The sequence below is a fragment of the Stigmatopora nigra genome, chromosome 10, assembly GCF_051989575.1.
Source record: "Stigmatopora nigra isolate UIUO_SnigA chromosome 10, RoL_Snig_1.1, whole genome shotgun sequence".
NCBI lineage: Eukaryota > Metazoa > Chordata > Actinopteri > Syngnathiformes > Syngnathidae > Stigmatopora > Stigmatopora nigra.
In genome coordinates, this window is record NC_135517.1 from 6665863 (window position 1) to 6690158 (window position 24296).

The 24296-nt window shown below is 41.3% G+C and overlaps 2 protein-coding genes across 4 annotated transcripts; one reads left to right on the forward strand and one right to left on the reverse strand.

Annotated features, from left to right (window-relative positions):
- Window positions 1–280: 280 nt before the first annotated feature.
- On the reverse strand, window positions 281–3529 carry LOC144202650 (uncharacterized). 2 transcript variants are annotated; one of them, XM_077725518.1, is made up of 6 exons: window positions 3165–3525; window positions 2867–2941; window positions 2318–2356; window positions 2001–2162; window positions 1839–1922; window positions 281–1767 (listed from the first exon to the last, which is right to left on the reverse strand). In XM_077725518.1, exons 1-6 carry the CDS (start codon window positions 3255–3257, stop codon window positions 1321–1323), a joined length of 900 nt encoding a protein of 299 aa, XP_077581644.1. In that variant the 5' UTR covers window positions 3258–3525; the 3' UTR covers window positions 281–1320. The 2 variants fall into 2 exon arrangements, with proteins under 2 accessions (XP_077581644.1, XP_077581645.1); XM_077725519.1 differs by lacking the exon at window positions 2318–2356 and having other exon boundaries at window positions 3165–3529.
- Window positions 3530–4090: 561 nt separating this feature from the next.
- LOC144202649 (growth/differentiation factor 11-like) lies at window positions 4091–21018 on the forward strand. Of its 2 annotated transcripts, none has more exons than XM_077725515.1 (3): window positions 4091–4976; window positions 16570–16943; window positions 17813–21018. In XM_077725515.1, exons 1-3 carry the CDS (start codon window positions 4559–4561, stop codon window positions 18191–18193), a joined length of 1173 nt encoding a protein of 390 aa, XP_077581641.1. In that variant the 5' UTR covers window positions 4091–4558; the 3' UTR covers window positions 18194–21018. The 2 variants fall into 2 exon arrangements, with proteins under 2 accessions (XP_077581641.1, XP_077581642.1); XM_077725516.1 differs by having other exon boundaries at window positions 4096–4976; window positions 17816–21018.
- The last annotated feature ends 3278 nt before the right edge of the window (window positions 21019–24296 follow it).

Here is a 24296-nt window from a genome sequence, read left to right on the forward strand (position 1 = left end):
CAGCCGTGGGCTCAATTCCCGTTGGTGGCGGTATGATTGTGTGCGAATGGTCGGTCTGTGTGCACTACAAAAGATCAATGAATTTGATACAAATAATCAAATTCATCTAATAGTTCCAATCCCAAATACCCACCATTAAAATAATAATTTATTACAGAGAAGCTTGGCTTGTTTTGGATATTTTATTTTTCAATGATTTGTATATTAATAAAGTAGCAAAGGTTTCTCATAAGAAAAAATGCAAGTAACATGTTTTGACTTAACCACATGAAAAGCAACATCTTAATGATACAAGTTCTTTTATTCCAATAGTTCTATTCAGTATCAACAAGGCTATCGTATCGCTAGACAACTTCATAATTCAAAATGATTCAGAGCCAACAAAATGTTGATTTTACAAATGTGTCTGATTGCGGTGAAAAGAAATTCACACTTGTGAGTTAGCAGAACTATTTTCAGTCTTACAGCATTATCACCTCTTCAATAATTCCCCATAATGTGAACTTTGATCATGTAATGACAGACAAGCTTACATTAATCATGAAATGATTTTCTTGTATGATAATAGTAGAATATTTACAAGGAAGATTTCAAAAAAGTACAACATATTCAACTGTGAATTTGTGACACGCAATATATTGAAAAAACAGCATTTTATATGGTGTAACGACCTTGGTGTGTCTATGTGCCATGACAGGTGTTCTTGCGATCAGCAGCTCCCAAAGCTTGTAAAAACGATCATGAAAAACAAGGTTTACAGCAATTGACATGAAAAGTAGACTAGAAATGTGCAACGGTGCAGTCTTTTCCATGCGGACAGAGAAGTCTTCCCTCCCTTGTCGACATGTTTGGTTCTAAAGGGAATGTTCGCGAAAGAGTAAAGTTGCGAAAAGTGCAAATGCAGCCAATTTCAACTCAATCCTCAATACATAAAGTGTAAGAATACAAATGTACTCTTTAAAGCCACTCAGTCGGGGTGTGAATAAATAGCAGTTCCCTTATCTTAACAAGAGTAATTATAACGGCCTTACAAACAACTATTACTAAATATAAACTTCCCAAATTGATCTCCCAATAAAAAAGCCCACGTTGCAGTGAGCCATATTGTAGATTGTGTGTTACTAATGGGGTGCAATCTATTAATTTCACTGTATAAAAACATTTGTTTCCCTTTTCTAATAACAAAATTTTGTTGAAAGATTATAAAAAGACGAGTCCAAGACAAAGTCAAGATATGTTTGGCAAATAAGGGGACGTGTCATCTCGTCAGCAACCTGAGATGGAAAGCTTTGAAAAAAGCCCGCCGAGTTACAAAACAAATTAAGACACGACACAATTATCAGCGTTTTGGGGCTCCTCGGATTCAGTGCCGTCTTTACTTGCAGAGCTAGGAGGCAACTCCAAAGGAACGGGCTCGTGCTCGGGAGTCTCGGCAGAAGCATCCTCGTACATGCTGACGCTGTCCGAGTCACTTTTGTCCGGGGACGGGTCTCGCCTGCCTTCGGCGCCGCTTTGGTAAGGCCTCCGGTGGACCCCGTCCTCACGGAGCGGAGCGTCCAAGGCGAGGGAGGGGGCGCTGTTGGCCACCCACTTGACTTTTGCGACGACGCTCCCTTCGTCTCCAGGAGTTGTACTCTCGTCCGGGGGCACGGCAGTGGTAGGTTGTGAGGCTTCCTTTGCCGAATCACTCAATCGATGTCCTCCTCTTTTTGCATCGACTTCAATCTCATTCATGTGCTCTGATAAGTGCATATGGCTATTTTTCTCCTGTTGATAAAAAGCATGAATTGGACAGCTGTTGTCGTCTGATTAATGTTTCCCTTCAAATGTCACATTACCTCTTTTAATGTCTCCACTTCCTGCTTCAGAGACTGAACCAAGCGCTCCATTTTTTTCCGGGCTTCTCGCTCTTGTTCCAACTCCTGAAAGCAGACCAAGGCAACTTTTAAATGGCGAAACCAAGCCTTGCTTCCAATTTAACTTCCGTTTTCGTCACGTACCACATTAGCCCGCCCAGCCTCTCTGTGGGTTTCAGCCAGAAGTTCTTCCACACCTTCCAACGTGTCCTGCAGGACGTCCACCTGGAACAACAGAGCCTCACGCTCCACCTCCAGCCCCCGTAGCTCGAGCATGGCCTCGTCGTAGCTGGCCTGCAGTTCCACCTACATGGCAAAAAAAGCAGCGTGGGCTTAATTGGCGTGACGGCACGTGGGGGTGAGTGTGCGTCCGACAAACACTCCAGAAGAAGCCCCACCCCCACATCATGGAGATCACTCATGCTATTCTGCTGTTATATTATAACAAAAGGAATAGTCACCATTTCTGGGAGTCCCATTGAGGGGTCCTGATCAGAGTGCTGGAAGAAGAGACTAAGTTAAAATACAAATGTCTACAGTTTTCAATCAAACATTAAAAAAATTCACAATTTTCTAATGAAAATGTACTACGCCATAGGGAAACACACAAAAGTGGCTTCAGGGAAAGTGGATCACTGATCACTGAGATTCCTCTCCATCTTAATTCTCAATTTTAACCTTTCATGCATTGGGTGAGTTCTCTCCTCCCTCCCACATCCCAAAAATATGCAGTGTGACAATTTATTTTTTATTTGTTTTTATGAGGCCAGGGCTGCGTGCCAGAAATGTACGTGTAGTTCAGTGGTGGGCAAAGCACTCCTACAGGACCACAGTTAGTGTAGGTTTTTGTTCCAACCGGTCCAGCTGTGGCACTTAAACAAAACAAGAAGCATCTGAATGCAATCAACTGATTGCACTTTTAGGACAGCAGATTGGGTTGGAATGAAACCCCCACACCCACTGCGGCTCTTTGTGGAATAGTTTGGCCACCCCCCGGTGTCGTTCCTTACCTGGCTGTCAGGCCTCCTCTTCAAGGTCCCCGGTCGGCTGTCGCTTCGCGTCAGACGCCTGGATGAGCTTTCAGCCTGGCAAGCACACATATACCCACTTACATACTTCGGATAGCAGCTAGCTGCTATGGGGAAGTATGTATACTCCCGATATGTTCTTGGTGACGGAAGGCGTCATTAGAAGCGCATATTATGGTTACACTTGTAGATGCTTACAAAGTGTGAAGTTTTGCTATTATGTAAAGAAGCTATTTAACCCTAAATAAACACACACAAAGAACTCTTCCGCTTCACTCACCTCTTTGATAATGCTTCGAAGTGACTCATCTTCGCTACGCGAAAAGGTTCGCTTTTTTGGAGAGCCATTGTTGTCCAGAGACACTGAGAGCATTTTCTATTATTTTTTAATTCCAAGTGCGATTTATACAAGGCAGTCACCTCCGAGTAGAAGTGCTGTGTTTGTTTTTCTTACAGAGTGTCTCGAGTCAGAGATAGAGGTACTGGGAAGTAACAATACTGGACGGAAAGCCACTAGGGACAAAGTGAAATATCCACAGGATTTTAACAGGCGTCATTTTGTATTAACAGTTATTTTAGATTAAAAAATAAAATCGATTATATTAAAACTAAAATTGATCTTGAATTTTGTGTACCGATTTCCTCTCATTGGGTCGCGGGGGGTGCTGGAGCCTATTGCATCAGAGTAGTGTTCTTCAGTAAAAGATGCAAGACGGAGTTACAATTATTTTTTTCACCAGCAGGTGTCACTAGTGAGCCGGCAATACTGCGTGTGCTGAAACGATTAACCTGTACATTGGAAGCATCTTCCTCATGTAGTATATAACAACTTTTATCAAAATACAATGTTAAACCTTATCATGCACGTGTTGCCACTGTATTTAATAGTCCCAAGTTAATAAGACTGAAATTGAGGGGTGAAAAAAGAAAAGTACAATAAATGACCCTTTATTTAAATTAGAACAGAAAAAATGACGATACAGAATACCATCATGCATTTTGTTATATTAGTTTGCTAGGGGAATATGAATTTAGTTCACTTTTATAGATGAAAAACAACTAGAAAACGTGCCATCTCAAAGGAAAGAACACATCTAAATGATACGTCTTTATGAAAAAAGAAAAATACAAGATTATCCATATTTATTTTCTTTTATAGGACAGCCAGAGCCTCATTTCGCTGTGTCCCTCTTGACTTTGGTGACAGACCTAAAAGCCTTTTGTTGCCATCTTAGCCAATGGAGACGGATGACGACAGCGGGCAGCTGAGATATATAAAGAGCCTCTTTTTCACCGCACTTGCACATTTTCCAGTGACACTTCTGTACACTCACACACCTCCTCGGACAGAAACTAGTAGAGAGGACGCCCAAAACAACCCTCACATTGCCACACGTGATCGGGCTCCATGCATTCTTCTGATAACGATTTGGTCAACTTGCAATAAAGACACTCTGGAACGCACTTTTTAATTTTTTTTTAAATTACCCCCACTGCAAAAAAACAACTTCTTGTTGTTGGAAGAGATGCCAGGAGGAGGATAAGGAGGACAGGAGCGACGCGCAACAACCATCCAAGCGAGGGGATTTAACTGGGTAACGTGAGTTGAAACAAGAAAAAGGAAAGAGGCAACAAGAAGAGAAAAGTTGCATTTCCTGGCGTCCGCGCATCGTCATGTCGAGGTATAACTTCTTATTGTGCTTGATGGTGCTCATTTCCCTGGGACAGTCGGGGAGCGACGAGCCCAATCTGCTGCTGCTGCCCCCCGCCAGCGAGACGCCCACCAACCCCGGCCTGTCGCTCCTGGACGAGGACGCCGGTTCCCACGAGTGCTCCGCCTGCGTGTGGAGGGAGCAAAGCAAAGTGCTGCGGCTGGAGACCATCAAGTCGCAGATCCTGAGCAAGCTGCGCCTGAAGCAGGCACCCAACATCAGCAGGGAGGTGGTCAATCAACTGCTGCCCAAGGCGCCCCCGCTCCAGCAGCTCCTGGACCACCACGACTTCCAGGGGGACGCGTCCTCCCAGGATGAGTTCATGGAGGAGGATGAGTACCACGCCACCACTGAGTCCGTCATCACCATGGCTTCTGAGCGTGAGTACCGCGGGGTTGGAACACGCCAGGGGACTTTATGACAGGGGTCGGTGGGGGTGGGGGGTCTCAACTTTCTTTTGACAAAGACCCATCCGGTACTTTAGTCCTTCTTGACGTTTTGTTACTCGATTCGAAAAGACCCCGCCGGGCCCATTGGCTCAATCAGCTGTTGGTGGCAGCTGTCAAAAGGAGGATTAGGGCCAATCAATAATCAATATTCAGCCAGGCCGATGACCCTTGTCACTGGGAAGCGGTCCAATGTGGACCTGGTGGATGGACTTTTTGTTTCCATACTGATGATGGTGGCGGCCCGGCGGATGAGCACTAAGCGTGTCCGCCTACAGTTCTGAGCTCCTGGGTTCAAACCCAGGTGGGTTTAGCTGTGTGGAGTTTGCATGTTCTGTGTGGGTTTTCTCCGGGTACTCCGGTTATCTCCCACATTCCAAAGACACACATTCTAGGCTGGTTTGACACCCCCTAAATTGCTCTAAATATGAATGTGAGCATAAATGTTGGCCTCCACTTTGTGCCTGAAAGTCAGCTGGAATAGGCTCCAGCACCCCCCGCAAGCATTTGTAAGGATAATGAAAATGAATGAATGATGATGGTGGTGGTGATAATGATGGTGATGATGAGGATGATGATGTTGGTGGCAATAATGATGGTGATGATGATACTGATGGCGAGATGATGATAATGGTGGCGTTGATGATGATGATGATGGTGGTGGTGGTGGTGCTTGTCCACCTGGTGTTTGTGTGTGTGTGTGTGTGTGTGTGCATTTGGCGCAGGCAGCTGCTCTCTTGAGTCCACCTCCTGCTGCTGTGAGCGCGTGGAAAGCTTCCCTCTTGTTTCGCTTCGTTTATGAGCGCCAACGCATGACAAAGCAGCCCGAATGTCAAGTGCATTATTAATGATAACGCGGCTTTAAAACGCGGGGAGTTATGACGACGGACGAACAATTTGCCGGCTCTCTCCTCCTTTGCCATAAATCCGCCGATAAGCCGCGGGGAAGCCCCCTAGGAGACATTTGATAAAATTACTGTTGAACCCTGGCAGCTGTGCTCTATCGCCCTTTTATAGGAGCCTCTACCGGTCTCCCTGCTGTTCATCGCAGTGAGAAAAAGTGTGTCCAAAAAGCTGCCATTGTTCCCCTCGTGCAGCAGCGGCCCCCCTCGGCCGTACTTGCCTTTTTAAATGCGAACTTTATAGGCGCAGCTCGTTTTTTCCACCGCGCCTACACAAAGACGGAGAAACACTCGGGGTCGAGGGGAGTGTGTGACCTTTCCCTACAGGATCGTGGGGTTCAACAACATTTACACACGTAATATATTCTGCACAAGGCGGATAAAACACGCCCCAAATAATCAGCTAGGACAAGCTCCTGAACAAAGATGGGCCGGAGGGCCGGCCCCATGTGCTCCAAATCTTCATGACTAGTATATGTATACATTTCTTCTTATAGTATATACTAGTTCTTTTAATGACACTTGTACTGTCATCCTAAACTCTACTATCTTTGTATTTGACTATCCATTCATCTGACCATTCATTCACTCATCAATTCTTCCATCCCTCCTTCCATCCATCCTTGCTAATGAGGGTGCTGGAGCTTATCCCAGTAGGCAGGCTCCACCCGATTGGTTGCCACTATTCACACTCGCTCATACTTGGGACAATTTGGGGTGTTCAGTTAGTCTACCGTGTATATTTTTGGGATATGCATGGAAATCTGAATATCTGAAAAACAACAACAACAAAAGTAGAAACGCGAGCAAAGGACAAGGTCATTATGCAAAATGATGCTCCCTGCAGTGCCTTAGGAATCACAGTCTTTGTACTTCTCGGTGTATGTTTGACGTGTTCTACAAGTGTGCCTCTCACAGCATCTAATCAGAACGCGCATTTGTTCCAGGCATTTTCCGCCTTTTTCCTTGTCCCATTGTCAATCCTCTAAACACTCAGCCTCTTCCTTTTCTTCTCTCGCTATTGACTAAGTCCAAGTCCTTGAGGTTCCATTTTCATCGTACAGGAGTAGAAAGGATAACACTGTTTTGTGCTTTGGTCATGGATACATACATTCCAGTGTAAAATAATTCCCCAATTACAAAAAATAAAGTACTTTCCGTGTCCATGCAAGTACAAACTCTGTCATTGGTAGTATTGATTTCAGAATAATTGACCAGCTTGGTCATAATGGGTCACTATGTATTCATAACCGATGAACTTTTACCTGCCTGTCAAGCTATTTTTTTTATAAGCAAACAATAAACAGCCCTGAATATTGCCACTTCTCCCGTAGAGTGACTCTAAATAACCCTTGGATTTTTGGAAATTGAGACTCATACATTTTAAAATGTATTTATTTCTATCTAAGGCTTGCTTTTATCTTACCAAATGGTGGTGAAACTCCGATATAGTATACAGTAAATCTATCAGCTCAAAAATAAATGTTTACTTTTAAATAGCGCTATGTTGATGTGTTCTATGTCATGTCAAATCCAAAAGCGAAGTTTATTCAAAATATTAATGAGGTGCAATACACCCAAAAGTTTTGAAAGTTTGCGCAAAAAATAAATTTGACACTTTTTTAGGTCGCCAGAACTTTTGACAAAGTTTGTGCATGCATAGGGCACTTTAATGTTCAAGTTCATCAACAAATTTTTAATTGTTGGTGTGCTGTTCTTTTTGAAAAAAAAAGACGTTTTATTCATATATTGTAACAAATTTGTAAAAAAGCGCAAATACTTTTTGTATTTTTCTTGTTTTTTTTTCAACATGGCAAAGGTACAAATGTTATTAAAATGATTATTAAAGTGCTTAAATTAATTTTTGGCAAACTTTTTAATATTGGCAAATATCGTATAGGTGTCCAAAGAATTAATAAAGTGTCATACTGTCATGGTAATAGAGCTCTAATAGTAAATAATAATTTAATAATTATTTTGTTGTAAAAATGCTGGTGTCTAATTACACAACTGGTAGACAAATGGCTCACATTATAAAAAAAATCCAAATAGATTGAAAATCATATAGAGAAAATGATATAAGAAGGCATGAACAAACTCAAAAATCATTTCCATGACATGAAATATAAGACTATCGCTTTTGAAACAATTTCAGGGCAGCAATTTATGTGATTCACACGAGCATTCTACCCGCTTAAGTCATCATAAATGATACATTTTGCCATATCTGTCATGTTTCAGCCGCAGTAGCGTATTCATCATCTGCTGCTTATCCCCTCATCCCACCTACCCCCTACATTACTTCCTTTCTTATCCCTCCTTCCTCAATGATACCCATGGAAGAGTTAAGAGGAGTGCGTCGTCTTTCTTCTTCTTTTTCCGCCTGTGGCGCCTTAGCAGGTTCTCTTTGCTGGGATTAGAAGTAACTTGCTTTTCTATAATATAAGAAGGACTTCAAACAGCATCCTCTTCCACGCGCACGCCAAACCCAATCACCCTTTCCCAGTCATGCTGCCTGCCTTTGATGGCCGTGTGGGTTCACACAGTACATACTGAAATGGACCTCTGCCAGCATTGCTTCTTAGTATTCACTCCAGGTACGTGTGGGTGCCGCAGTGGGGGTTTAAAAGAGTCCGTGCTTCACAGTAGCTAATTGCTATGAAATTTCGTGGGAAAAGTAGGGCTATTTATATGGTGGTAGGGCATGTAATGTACTCGCACATCTACTTCCGCAGAGTCGATTCGCAGAGCGTCGCTGGCTTACATTTTGAGCCCAACTGAGCAGTTAAAAGTGGGCTTTGTCCTTAATAACTATGTTTTGAACTTTATAATATCCTAAGGGGGGTTTTTGGCTTGAGGGCAAACAATTTTGTCCTCTAAATATTACAATTGGTGTTCAGATTGGGATTATGTTCAGAGTAAGATCAGTAAGTAAAATCTGTTCCTAGTAATGAAATTGGTTAGTGTGCAGACTAAAGACATCAGAGGGTCAGACTCCACCTGGCAAAAATGGCCTTTATTTGAAAAACACTTGTTCAGAGTACATTTAAAAATATAAATGATACATTTCTCACACATCTGACACTGGGGAAATTATTTTAAACAGCAAAAACGTAAAGACAATAACCAAGCACAGCCATTTGGCCACTCCAGATATGCTGAAAAACTCAAATATGAGTGAATGGGGACAACTGGCAATGTTTTTTTGTCATGAGGTATGGCCCAAAAGATGATCAAATGTCTGAATTACTTACTTTTTATTTGTTTTCCTCTACTGTTACAGGTAAAAAAAAAAGGTTGTCATGCATTCCCAGCATTTTCTTCAACATTTAATTTTTACAGATTGTCATAAGAGTTGCAGTACACCTTTATGCCCACGTACCAAATTATTGGCAAAAGGATGTCACGAAAGCCAGGTGTATTCAGTACACACACACACAGGTGCCAGCATCTCGACATGAACTGCGTGTCCAGAGAAATACATTAGTGTACAATGTTGGACTGGTGTCAACACACACACGGATGCTAGAAGAGAGATGGGCGCGCACACACAGCCAGTCGCACACACACTCAAGAGAAAAGTTCTCCTATTGACAAAAAGGGTCACAGAGTTCACAGCTATGTGATATATTGAAGAGGAGACTATTAACCTCATCACTTGTCTTTCTTTGGCAGCAAAGACGAACCGGTAGTAACTTGAACACTTACCCCCCACCACACAAGCATCCACCAACCACTCCCACAAAAAAAAACAAGTCTTTTATAGTGTTGACCCTATAAAAGGGTCATTTCCTGAAGGTGCAGGAACCATAAAAATTAAGAGGGAGAGCGCTAAAAGGACAGAGCCGCAGAAGCCGGACTCTTAGTCTTCCACCGCCCGGTCACTATTTGCGGCCAGTCGCTGACTATGTCAGCTTTTTATACATTTATTTATTCCACCCAGGTCTCAGTTTGACGACGACACTTGCTTGTGGTGGCCGCCATCCTTCGGCGGCACCCCGAGGAGAAGATTGCCCTTGATTTGTTTGGCCGGCGGGGTGTCACGACCTGTCTGTTTAGAAAGTAGTCCAAAGTCAAGAGAGGTCTGCTGAAGGGACTGTTGAAATTGCACAACGTACTGTCAACTTTACGGCTAATAAAATTTCAAAGGGAGGAAAATCTATTAATAAAGGGACAGAATTTCCACTGAACCTCTGGAATCCCACCGCCTACTCCATCCCGACTCTATTCCCACGCTCTTTGGCAGCGGTCCCGGCAGGCCGCGTTCGCCTGCCGTGTTTGCCACGTCGCTTTGGCGCGTAACGCCAAAAATAGGAGTGGTGTTTGTTATACATATTGGAGAGGAATGGCGCCTTTGGCGGCCTTGGCTCGCCTCCTCGGTGGAACATTCGGAAGCGTGCGATGGAATTAGGTGCATCTTGACTCATGCTGTGCGTACGAAAGGGGGTGGAGGAATGAAGGCGCTCAGTCCGCGGGGAGCAACACGCAGCCCGGCTCTATCCTAAAGGGACAGAAATCATGGAAGGGTTTTATAGGTACACTTAAAAAAGACTGGAAACAGATGTTTCGTTTCACTAATAAAGGAAATAATTACTTCAGAGCAGTAATTAAGCCCCGTGTTGGGACACGGCTGAAGAGGGGAGTGGTGGGAGGAGTGAGAAGATAAAATGGAGATCACGGAGGGATTATTCTTGATGGATACGTTTCGCCTCTGTGTGGTCGCATGGGCAAGACATCGTTTTATGGCAGAATCCATTAAAACTAAGAGGCGTTTAAGCGGGGGAAATGCAGTGTGGGCATAATGTTGGATCCTCTCGAGGGTGGGGTGGGGGGATGCAAATGTGTTGGAAGGAAGCACAGTTAACAGCAGATTACCTCATTTTTATCCCATGAAAATTTAATTAGCTCCATTTCACAAGCAATGGAAAGCAGGCAGCTGTTTGCTGTATTTATCAGCACATCACACAGGAGATTTGAGATAGTTTGACATATACAATGTACATTGTACATTTCATATGGCTCACATGTCAATATATCGTTAACTCTTACATTCGGTGGGATCAAGTACCAAAAGGTCCTGCGCAACTCATGTAAATGTGCAGTGTTGCGCCGAAGATTACTAATGTGCACCTTAAATGGTGTTGGCCCAATCTTTCAAAATCAAGATAACATAGGTACTCATCGTTATGACTGAATTTATGTCTATGTTTAAGCTATAGTAAGTCTAGAGACAACAAAAACAGAACATGAAGAAGAAAAGGCATCATTTCACAAAACAATCTCATGTTTTTATTGAATTGTTTTCTTTACTACTACAAAAAGTATTCTTGCAAGTGGCAGCGAGTCTAAAATTAGTGCTAAAAGTAGTTTAAAAATAATGTATTTAAGTCCTAAATCTTTCATGGCCAGGCCAAATTTGAAAACATTCATTTATATTTGTTCAACTTACACCCAGAGGTTATCATGAATAAGTAACAGTATTCTATTTTGCCCTTGTCCAAAATTCCGTACACATTTTTATCACTACAGCCATATCCGATATTCTTCCCAATGATATAGTCGATTCGAACATTTAAAGATTTTGAGTATGTCCCCAGAACACACATTGTACCCAATACTGTATTATTTTAAGTGCCTTGAAATAGGGGTATACCATTGTTTAAACCCTTCTTTACTGTATATACAGGCTTTAGTGTAACATGTAAAAAAGTTGGTGAAATGGAGCATTGACCTGACATTAACGCCAAGCACCCAAACACAGGCAGCAAGAGTATAGTGTGCTTTCTGCTGTCCAGCTGTCCACCTTATTGCAGTTCATTGCACTCTACCCCCCACCCCCTCTACCCCTGCCCAATCAACCCGCCATCCCCCCCTAAGTCCTACCAGAGCTGTCCCTTGGCCTTAAAATAAAAACACATCCAAAAGAGGCTCTAAAAACAATAGTCTAAGGAGTCGTTTGACTCAGTTGGTACTCCGGCGTAGCGTATGTTGCGTGTTTGTGTTGTTCGACGTTTCTCTGCGTGTTTGTATGCACTCGGCTAGAACAGGGAGCATTAGGAGGTGTCTTTTGTTGCTCCTGGGGGGCTACTGTGCTCAGTCCTAATAGGAGTCTTGTGCCTGCCGTTGTCCCGAGGGAGGGCTTCTGAATGAGGGGGTCTAACTTCACACTACCACCACACACACACACACATACACACATACACACGCACACACACCCCCACCTCCACTAGCGGCTCAAGCTCGGCATCCCCCACCACCTTCTCTCGTCCCTTGGGACCGGCCGAGAGACAAAGAGGGAGTGGAGCTGCGGTAGGATGGGATGTTTGGGGGGTACGCCGTGGCCCCTGTCTTATTAGAAGGGTCGTGAACGTGTCACGATGATTAATATGCCGAGGTGCGTGGGGATACCCTAGAGTCACATTTATTCAACATGACGGCTGCCAAACTCACACTTGCCACAAAATGGCACATTTGCATTTCCCATTAAGGAAAGAAAATATAGATACATATATAAATGCAAATGCAACTTCTATTTAGATTTATATCATCACGTGCTGTCCATTTGGTCATAAACAATGGATGACCATTTTGCATTGCAGTTTTACCTGAATGCTAGACATTGCTTCATGTTGTGTAATTCACAAGTGAATGGCTGGAATAACACATTTTTTTCCCCTTGAATAAAAAGATGGAAATATACAATCAATATGAAATTCATTCATCCCTTAATGCCTAATCCTGTAATGGCCAGAATGACTAACTTCAACCTGATGTGACGTTTATGAAGTAGCTATAGAATGATCTTCTCAAGTGTTAATATCAAATATCCAATAAAATCTCCACTTTAAAGAAGTGCCTTCCAAACAGCCAATAACTGCAGTTTAACACATCACTCCGCTTTCTCTGCTGCACTGCTACCACATGGTTATTTCAATCTTGTTATATGCCCGCTGTCTCGTATTAAAATGGACAGCTCGCTGAATAAACCCTTATGTTCTAGTATACGTCTTCCATTACTTGCACATATAGATGGCCGTGGGCTATGCGTCACAGGTACCCAGGGACTGAACCAGATGCTTGATAGGCTTACCTGCTATCCCGCTGTGCTTGGGCAGTAAAATTCATGCGCTGCATATTTTGCAATTATACCACGGGGAAATAAGCTGCTGTTGTAATGAAACATGGGTAGTAGGTAAGGCCAACAAGGCTGTTTCCTTTGGAAAAACACAGCATCTGTTAATACTTTTCTTGACATTTAAACATTATATAAAGGGAAAACAGTGTCCTAGTTTGGGGGAGAAGGGGGGGAGGGGATGATCAGGCCATAAGGGAACATTCTTTTTAGATTTAAGGTAACACAAAAATAGAAGTTAAAAAAAAAGTGTCCCACTATCAGCTTTACTGAATTTGATAGATTGGACTTCACTGAGCAGCAACCCAGGGTCCTTTTTTCTGTAAAATAGACCAAAAAAAGAATACCCAAAAACTTTTTAAATCCTTTTACCATATTTTCACGACTATAAGGCCCACTTAAAAGTCTTAAATTTTCTCCAAAATAGACAGTGCGCCTTATAATACAGTGCGCCTTATAATACAGTGCGCTTTATAATACAGTGCGCCTTATAATACAGTGCGCTTTATAATACAGTGCGCCTTATAATACAGTGCAGGGGGTCCCCCGCTTAGTGCCCATATATCCCACAAATATGTAAGATATTTACTTTCATTCAGTGACCCTATGGGACTTTAACGTCCTGTTTGAATTTGAATGGTAAAATTTCATATTTTTAGGGAATTATTTTCTCCTCTGGCCCACTTTCATTCCCGTATTCCAATATGTCGCATGTTAAACACACTTTTTCCTATACGCCCTCTGTCTGCTCCTGCCTTCCCGTTATGTCATCGTTATTATTACATAAATAATACTTTTTTTGTACAATTTTAATACTTTTGGTTCTGTGTGAGTCTTACGAGTTTAGTTTGAAATATTCTTGGACAAGTTTCTATTATTTAGTGTTTAAATATTCTTGATAGCAAGACTTTAGCAAAAACATATGCAACTTCAATGAGGGCGGAATGCGGCCGCGTTGAAACATGTTACGGTATTTACAGAAATAAGGGTGAGTCTCTACCGTCAAGCTTTTGTGGCAAATTTGTGGATTTCACAAGACCAAAACCCACATATTTCTTTTAATATGACAGCTTGTCATGTAGTACCAAGAAGCAAAATTGTATTAATCCTCTGTTGTTCATTTAGTAAAAAATGGTGACACATTTCACTTGTTGATGACTTATGAGTGGCATTTAATACTCATAAACAGTACGCTCATACTAGAGAGTTGTCGACTAGATCTCCAGTTCTTAGCCATATGCAAATGGGAAAAAAATCACACTGGTAAGCTGGTCTTTTCCATCAGGATCTGTGGGATGCTCATTGTGTTAAGCATGTTATCTCAGGAAGTAGGTTCTTCTTCTATATTTTCATTTAGACCATAATAGTGTTGTTGCAAGACCTGTATTCTTTTTTTATGTTTAGGAAAAAGAAATAATCTGGTCATTTTGAAAAATCACAAAAACAACCTAAGATTTATAATGTTATTGCTATTTTCTTGCTCAAAGGGCATAATTATAAAGAGCCACTCACAAACACCTGATATACTTTTTTTTTTCTTAAATGGAGCTTAATGCAAACATTGATCCTATAAAAAAAATGATATATGAAAAGAAAAGTGCCTAATTGGATTTGTGGAATGAAACGGAGGTGACATTTGACTTGCAGCAGCACGAGAAAAACAGCTTTAAGGCCTTGAGTCTCCCGCTGGTTTTCTGTGCTTTACAAGCAAAACTGCTGCTTTCTCCGAGTGAAACAGCTCAGCTAAAATGTGCTGTGTAATAAAGCTGGAGGCATCCCTCCTCCTCCTCCTTCTCCCCCTCCTCCTACTAGCGCACTTACAGGATCTATAAAGGCACAAATTGAATTCATCAATGAAGTCATTGTTTGAAGTGACATTGCTCATATGTTGGGCACGTGTGTTTAATAAAACTCCCAACTAATTAACCTGGGCTTCTTATGTTACTCCTGAGCCAGAAAACCTCAAGAAACAAAGAAATGATATCTTTTCTTTCCCTTCGCCCCCTCACAACGTCAACCAAATCAAGACTTGGCTCCCTACATCGATGAAAATCAACTACTGGTCATCGGGAAGTAAAGCCAAAGCAAAGCTCCGAATCATTCATTCGTAGTTCCGTGCCGATGAGCAAACACGTTAATTACCGTGACCTCAGCAAGCCACCGAAAAGGAACATATTGTTTGTCCACCGTGAGACAGTGTATTATTTACACACGCTAATGACTGAGCCTGGACATACAGGCCCGAAGGACCACGTTTGCCCCCTCGGCCTGGCCCTTATTCAACGTTGGCCGGTACCTCGGTGAGTTCATATTCTTCAATTCGTGGCCGTAGTTCAATGATGTTACTTGTTCAGCGTAAAAATACAAAAAAAAAAAAAGAAGCGAAACAAAAAGAGCTCAGCGTTCGCCTCCCCGTTCCTATTGGACACAGTTGTGCGCCACCCATTTTCAAGGATTCTCTGTTGAAAAGGCGTACTGCGAAGAAAGAATATTAGCATCGCCATAGGGTCGACCTTGACCTTCAAACTCAATCTGGCTATTAGGTGTCACCCCTCCCCAGCACCCCTCAGATGTAAAGAGGCTGACGGTTTTGACCCCTGATCCCATTTCTTAACTAGGCTGAGGTGCCAAATAACCTTTTGACCCAGGAAGCATTTGCAGGTTGCCCGAGCAACCTCCTATTGAGCAATGATTGACAAGTCCATGCACGTTTTGTCTTTTCTTCATCTGACAACAGTCCATTGCCTAACACATGACAGTACGTGACAGTTTATTCACTTACATCTGGTGTTAATGCCAAATATGTCGTGGCCAAAAGGAAAGATAACATATTCCATTGTATTCCGTCAGCACATTATTATTCCTGATAGAAGCGGAATAAATTTCCCTTCATAAATGAACACTTTACATGGAAATGAATGTATGAATGCAATGGATGGCTGCCATTATATCAGATGGAGGTCTATGTAAATGAAGCGCTGTGCACATTTGACATGTGGTGCCAATTGCAGAAAACACGAGGGGATCATGACAGGAATAAATCTGCTTCTTTCAGCTCGCGCTTCGTGTTCTTTGACACGCACCTTAATCTGACCCAAAGTAGATTTGCTGACGGAGAGAGAAAAAAAAAAAAAAAACTTAATTTTGCCAATTGTAATGTAGGGGTAGAAGCATTTCATTAAAACTGACCCAAGGGAATCTAAGGTTACCATCTGGCCACTGGCCACCATCGCAGATTCTTGTTTTAATATGCAAATTGATTTTTTGTATTTCTTTATTTGCAACCTTGTCATCACAATTGCAACCTTATTCAGTGCATGCGTACAAAAAGATAAGGTAGATCTTTTGTTTAGCTCAGCATTTGGACACCACTCATTTTGAGTCTTCCACTAAGCCATGTCTATCCTGCTTGTATAGTTTGAACCGTACACATTGAAACCCGCCGACTGAAAATCGGAGGACAAACGTGACAATATTGTGTTTCCCCTCACAGCGGAGCCTCTGGTGCAAGTGAACGGGAAACCGAGCTGCTGCTTCTTCAAGTTCAGCCCCAAACTCATGTTCACCAAGGTTCTGAAGGCCCAGCTGTGGGTATACCTGCGGCCATTGCAGCAGACCTCCACCGTCTACCTGCAGATCCTGCGGCTCAAGCCGGTGACGGACCAGGGAAGCCGACACATCCGTATCCGTTCCCTGAAGATAGAGCTCAACTCCAGGGTGGGCCACTGGCAAAGCATTGACTTCAAGCACGTGTTGCAGAACTGGTTCAAGCAGCCCCACACCAACTGGGGCATCGACATCAACGCCTTTGACGAGAGCGGCAATGACCTGGCCGTTACCTCGCTGCGACCCGGGGAGGAGGGGCTGGTAAGGACCCTCAGACCTGTCCCAGGCACACAAGAGATCCCCATCAAGCATAACTACATAAAACTAAAGTGTTCAACTGAAAACCAATTTGTTGTGACTTGTTCTTACTGCCCCCACGTGGCGAGAAAAATACATCCAATGCAAATATTGCGTATGCAAATACTCTGTTGACAAACAAACCTATTGTTTGACTACTACAAAAGTCTTGCCAAATAATGGCAATCAAACAAACATACAGTCCATCAAAGCTGAATTTAAATGTTTTCTGCTTTAATGACAGATAGACTTGTTTTTCCCGGTAATGAATCAGTTCCACCAAACACTTAACGCACTTAACCATATCAACAACATATTGGAGTGCAGCTGAAATGACTAAAAGAAGGCAGCTTTGCACAAAATAGATATATTGTGCCTTAATTTCAATGCTTTGCAATAGTTTACATGCAAGCAAACTGATATTAATTTATTGAATTTGGTTGCTAAGTTAAATATGTCAAAAAAAAAAACACAATTGTGCCTATTTTCATGAAAAGCATGAAATGCTGTTGTTAGTTGGCATCACACAGTTTAAGCTTTTAAAAATGTACTAATGGCCTGGAAATCAAATGATTTTGTCTACTCATCCTCATTAAATGCCACATTTTGTGGTGCTCTCAATAAAACGAGACCAAGAAAAATAGATTGAAAACTCTTTAAGTGAAATTATTAGAGATGATAGACAGCCTTCTGGCATATTGACACAGCAGAAGTAAAGCATCCTTTAGTGTATTGCCATTACACCATGTTATTGTCGTAAATAATCTTCACCTATCTATCCATCACCCCCTTTATAACCACCTTTTACGTGTCCCCCGTCCCCCTGTTTCCAGCAGCCGTTTCTGGAAGTGAAGGTTCTAGAGACGACCAAACGTTCTCGAAGAAACCTGGGCCTGGACTGCGACGAGCATTCCACCGAATCCCGTTGCTGTCGCTACCCGCTGACGGTGGATTTCGAGGCTTTCGGTTGGGACTGGATCATTGCGCCCAAGCGCTACAAAGCCAACTATTGCTCGGGACAGTGCGAGTATATGTTCATGCAGAAGTACCCTCACACCCACCTGGTGCAGCACGCCAACCCGCGTGGCTCGGCGGGGCCCTGCTGCACCCCCACCAAGATGTCGCCCATTAACATGCTCTACTTCAACGATAAGCAACAGATCATCCACGGCAAGATTCCCGGGATGGTTGTGGATCGATGTGGCTGCTCTTAAGCTGCGGGCATGACATCTTTTTTTTTTTTGCACGTTCACCATTCCATCAAACCACCCCAAATGCGAATGGAGCTCTCTCTCTCTTTCTCTTTCTCTCTTTCCTGGCACCAGAATCCACTCCTTGGCAGCAGATATAAAAAAAGGGAACAGACAAAAAAAAAACATAAACAAAACAAGGGTTTCCATTTCCAGAAATTCACATGGTTCTAACTTGTAAAAAAAAGTTCTGCGTGCGTGAAATAGGAATCATAAAAAGGGGGGACGTAGCCATGGAAATAGAGTACTACATTAAGTAAACGTGCGACGCGGCTTCGGACGAACATGAGAGAGAGAAGAAAAAAAAAATGTTTGATTTCTGTTGTTGTGTTTTTAATGGCATCATTGTGAAAATGTCCATGTTTAGTGGATGGAGATGACAGGAGACTGGAGCATTTTCATGTCATTGTCAAGTTCCGAGACATTCGATTTATATTCTTACCCGTGCGTGAGTGAGGAACAAAAATGTGAGGCAAACCCAGTTAAGTCTTAGAAATCAACGTTAGTGTTGTTTGCAGATGTTTAAAAATGTAGCGTTTTGAAAAGATCCAAAAGCAAACCCGTTATTTATGACACCTTAGTGCGACATTCTCGCCTATCTACAAACTCTTTTCGCTGCAGCTTTGATCTGTTTTATTTGGAGTCTTGTAAAAACTCCAAAAACGCAACAGTGAGAGTGGAAACTACAGCAATTTCTGCTAAAGCAGCTACTTGGCATGTACAGTTAAGGCTTAAAATGATTCATACGCTGAACAACTCTGAGTGGAAGTGAATTTTTATTTAATGAATGACTACCTTTTGGCTGCAAATGACACAAGGCATTAGCAAAAAAGACTGTAGTGTGTTGGGGTTTAGGACCTAAATCTTATTTTGATTTTCATTTAAATTATTTGCACTCTTGCCTGTCATTAAAGCCCAAGAGATAACCATTCAGTTGATAACGTTGCACTTTACTTGAAGTCACCATTTGGCCAGGGTATGATTCATATCGGGCCTAACTGAACTTGATTAAAAAAAATAATACAGATATATATATATGTATATATATATATAGAGAGAGAAAAACATAGATATTACCCGATGTAAATAAACCAAAAATGTCCATGTGCTCAAAGTAGTAATTGACAGTGAAAGATAAATTAAAAAAAACAACAAAAAAAAACATTGATCTATGACCGTTGTAATACAGTGATCGCATGTCATCAATTTGGTAAGGGATCCAACTCCAAAACAATACTAGCTAAAGACAATGTAGAGCATGCTACTAACTGCCATTTAGTGAAGAGGGGGAATAAAGCATTTTGGACACAGACACACAGACACACACACACACACACACACACACACACACACACACACACACACACACACACACACACACACAGAACCATCCCTGTCATTGCCCCCCTCCCGGCTCATTCTGATCGTGAAGAATTGCTATTGTTAGTGCTTGAATACAGTAGAGAGTAGTATGCTCAAAGTGTGTCTTTGTCTCCTGGATGTCCTAGCAGAGATATCCATTTGTTGTAAACGAAAGCACTATGCTGTTGGATAAAGGAAGAGCCTTCTGACATTATTATATATAAATGATATATGTACATATTAAAAGAAAGAAAAAAAACTTTTGGGGGGGCACTCTACCTGACCAACAATAAATTTTGCACTATGGCATGAGGAGGTAAAGTGTTATTTGTGTTTTGAGCGGACTGCGTTGCCTCCAAGAAACTATTTGAGCTCCTGCCGAGGAAGCGCGCAGAGGAATTAGCAAAGGTTATCGCTCGTTGTTTGATGCTATCACTCTCGTCCTGGCTTGTGTCTGAAGCGGGGGCCTGTCCACGCCATACATACATTGGATCCATTGCGGAACCCCCGAACCGTGCCAGCCGCCGCGGCCTGAAAGGTCTCCTTTCCAAAAACCTCGGGTGATAAAAGTCTGCGTCGACGATTATACAGAATGCTTTAACTGGAAATGGCCCATCCACCTACTTTATTGTAGACTTAGGGAGACTTTAGAGAGTCTTATTTGCCTTTTGTGCGTGTTTGTAAGGGAAAGCACCCGCGTAAGAGTGCCAGGAGTATCCAGGGATCGTTAGCCAAAGTAGAAGACGACATGTTGAGTGTTGTGACTTGTTTTATCGCAGGAATTATGCTAGAATTTTTCAAAGGGAGGGTTGGAAAAGAGTCAAATGGTCAATTGTCTATATTTATTCATAGTCATTACAAAGTCTGTCTACCTCACTTTAGCTTTGATTTTGAAAAAATGAAAAAAAAAGGAAAAAAAAGAGAAAATAAAAGGATTCAATTGTGAAAATGAACCCTCACGACCCCCAAAAAGAGTAGGAAGAAAAGAAAAAGAAAAAAAACAGGGTCCCCCGTACTCTCAGGCTTGGAATGGACTTACTGACAGGATGACTGTGTGGTCAAAAGATGGAATTAGTTGTATCCGCTATGGTTTGATTGTTGTTCAAGCTATTTTGAAATGTAGTCTTTGTATACTGGCGTGCGTGTGCAAGTGTTTTCATAGAAATATATGAGAGTAAAAAAAAAAAAAAAAAAAAAGCCTCTATGTAAGTCACAACCCAAATGTTGACATTTATGATGTTTTGGACAGGTTCACCGCTTCTAATGTTTTTCCATTCCGCCATTCTTTGTATAGATTGAAATAAATCACCCCAATATTGTAGTTTAATGGTTGTGCATATGAATAACTGTTCAATTGTTATTTTGCCTTTTGTTGTTTATTTTCATTTTTATTTTGTACAATAAATCATTTATTTAGCTTATGGGATTGCTGTTCTCTCCTTGCTTGTTTTTTTGTTGTTGTGTCTTAACTTTGGATGCAAAAGTTTTGCTCTCCTCCATTTAAAAAAAATGAAAAGTGGAACCAAATCTATTGGTTAGTTTTTTTTTTTTTTTACTCTATCTCATGATTATATCCATTTTGGGCTCAGAGCATGTCAAATATTTTCTATAAGATTAACAAAATGAACGTCAACAAAATAATATGCTTATCAACTGCAATACTATTCATTGTTGCTTCGGAATAAGTCATCCTCATGACTTCATTTTTTTTTTATATTAAACAAAACGCCCAACGCATTTAAATTTTCATACGCAAACTCTGCTGAAGAGCGACAACATCATGTTTTGCCACCCTTGCCGTTCCATGTCCCACGCACACGCTAATGCGGGTGGCGACTGTGAAAAGGGTCGCGGTCGGCCGAGGTGGCAAGCAGAGCATCCAGCGTGAGGCTAATTGGTGAAAGAGAGTGTTCAGAGGACAAAGGGTCAGTGTTGGGGTTGGAGTTGCCATTATTTGGATTTCCTATAAGATCCAGCCTGACCCAATTAATATGCCACCTGATAGGTGGGCCTCTCATCAACCTAATTTAGACAATCAATAAGAGACAAATGAGAGTGAGAGCGAAGCCCTTTACGGATGCAAACAGACAAAGACCACCCAGTACAAAGTGAGGGAGACCACTGCCAAGCAATGACATAAACCTTTTGACAAATCCTTACTCGACATAAACAAACATTCACAGTCTCCTGCCTCTCCAGTTCATCAACGTGCCGAGCAGAACATCGCTCATAGCCGCCCTAAATGGAGCTGGGAGGACATTGATGGATGTTTTTATTGTTTTTTTTTGCCGCATACTTTGTCCACTTACTACGACGTAAAACGTCCAAGGGTTGGACGCTGCGTGTAAAAGTCTGGAAGACCGTTTATTTGATGAACTCTGACACGAGCTGGTTGAAAAAGACAAGGTTATAGAAAAAGGCTCTTTGAAAGGGTACAGTCCAACGAGAATATTGAAACGTGTCACAAAGCCCCTGGAGAAAGGCTGCTGGGGGGCTGGGAGCATTCGGGAGGGAGGAGCTTTATGGCAATTAGCCATAAAGTTGAGAAAGAAGGTGAATTGGGGCCAAGCAGTGAATGGTTTCAATTGCTGGACACAGTCATCAGTAACACCTTTTTGTCTGGCTGGCCAACTGGTGTGTGTCCACACAGAGGAAGCGTTCACCAAAGATCACACGAGCGGGACTGGACAGAAGAATCTAACATGACAATAAAATCAACTGAGGGTCAGGGAGGAAAAGTTTAGACCTTAAGCAGCTGTTCTTGGCATTCAGCTTTTTTACATGAAGGGGATCTTGTTGTCCAAGAAATTCAATGGATTTTCTTGTACGTACATACCACTACAACTAATCAATGACAACTTGTTTAAATTCCAAGTAAATGTAATTATTTACACTGAAAGAGTTGAGACTGATAGAAAAAGTTCTGAAATATGAAATAAGAGACAAAACGGATCGTGTAAAATTGTGTGTGTTGTATTTTGATGCTGTAATTGTTCCACGTACGCCTTTGTGAAACTTACTTGGTTCCACTACGGTACGCACTGTCGTACTGTAACAAAAAAGAAGATTTCTCCAAACTGTTACCATAGAATTCTCTACAATGAGATTGAGGGGGAACTAAAGGTTATGATTAATTGATTACGAGGTTTGTGCCTGTTAGGTAAGAGGGCCTGAAAGAAGCAATGCTCCATTCATCACAAATAATGTCCTTGCTTCATAGCGCTTGCACATCGATTCATCATTTGGACTTTGAATGAAACACGTTGCCAAAATATAGAAACGTGTAGACGTCATTTACAGTGAGTGGCGGCAATGACAAAAAAAAATGGCCTTGTGGATTTCTTTCATTTAGTGAATAACACTGTGGGATCGCCATAGTTCACATGACACATCTCTCAAGCACCCACAAGGGTGGGGGCGGGTGGGGTTTGGTTGTCCTCCCTACCGACCCCTCTACCCCCCCCCCCCCCCCCCCCCCCCCAGCCTGCCTCCTTCTTTCCCTCCCCATGTCATGCCTTAACTGAGTCTTGTGTTGACACAGCACTGGCCAATCTAATTTTGATTGTCGGGGGCAAGGAATGGCGATCCTCTCCCCGCCCCCTTGAGATCATCAAGTTCATTTCTCTGCCTGCATAGGGAACCCCACCAAACCCCCAAAGCCCCCCACTCCCTTTCGCCACCCAGCCCACCAGCAGCACCACCACCACCCTTACCCGCACCCTTACCCCATCTCTCCAACACGAGAACAATATTCAGCCGTTCGTGGGCCTCTCAGAGTGAGCTCACTGGAGTTAATCTCTCAGGCCTCTCTCCTCTTTTTTGCTGCCCCTTTCTCCCTCTCGCTCTATTCAAAAAGCCAAGTGAGAACAGCTTGAATTAGTGACAGTTATTATTCAGACTAATGAGTAAAAAACAAAAGTGGACAGCGAGCATTCATAAATGGAAATGTATGACTAAATAACTGAGCAAATGCAATGGATGCGTGATTACCTTTGAATCGTCAGTTTAGATGTACGATTGGGAGGATACAATGTGTCAAGTATCCTAAAAGATCAATCTTCAGTTGCGTTGGTGCATAATTGCAATCGGTATTTAAGAAAGATGGATTTCGTCTCATGATAAAGACTTTTTTTTTTGGAGGCGTCATCCTTTGTGGAAAAATGCAAATATCAATTATATATATATATATATATATATATATATATATATATATATATATATATATATATATATATATATATATATATATATATATATATATATATATATATATATATATATATATATATATATATATATATATATATATATATATATATATATATATATATATATATATATATATATATATATATATATATATATATATATATATATATATATATATATATATATATATATATATATATATATATATATATATATATATATATATATATATATATATATATATATATATATATATATATATATATATATATATATATATATATATATATATATATATATATATATATATATATATATATATATATATATATATATATATATATATATATATATATATATATATATATATATATATATATATATATATATATATATATATATATATATATATATATATATATATATATATATATATATATATATATATATATATATATATATATATATATATATATATATATATATATATATATAT

Bases quoted from the DNA above. Each gene is read 5' to 3' on its own strand.
- LOC144202650 (XM_077725518.1), bottom strand. From the start codon at position 3,257: ATGCTCTCAGTGTCTCTGGACAACAATGGCTCTCCAAAAAAGCGAACC. The intron at 2,942-3,164 runs GTGAGTGAAGCG...TGTGCTTGCCAG, and splicing joins TTCGAAGCATTATCAAAGAG to GCTGAAAGCTCATCCAGGCG. The intron at 1,768-1,838 runs GTAATGTGACAT...TTTTATCAACAG, and splicing joins AAGTGGAGACATTAAAAGAG to GAGAAAAATAGCCATATGCA.
- LOC144202649 (XM_077725515.1), top strand. From the start codon at position 4,559: ATGTCGAGGTATAACTTCTTATTGTGCTTGATGGTGCTCATTTCCCTG. The intron at 4,977-16,569 runs GTGAGTACCGCG...TTCCCCTCACAG, and splicing joins CATCACCATGGCTTCTGAGC to CGGAGCCTCTGGTGCAAGTG. The intron at 16,944-17,812 runs GTAAGGACCCTC...CCCTGTTTCCAG, and splicing joins GACCCGGGGAGGAGGGGCTG to CAGCCGTTTCTGGAAGTGAA.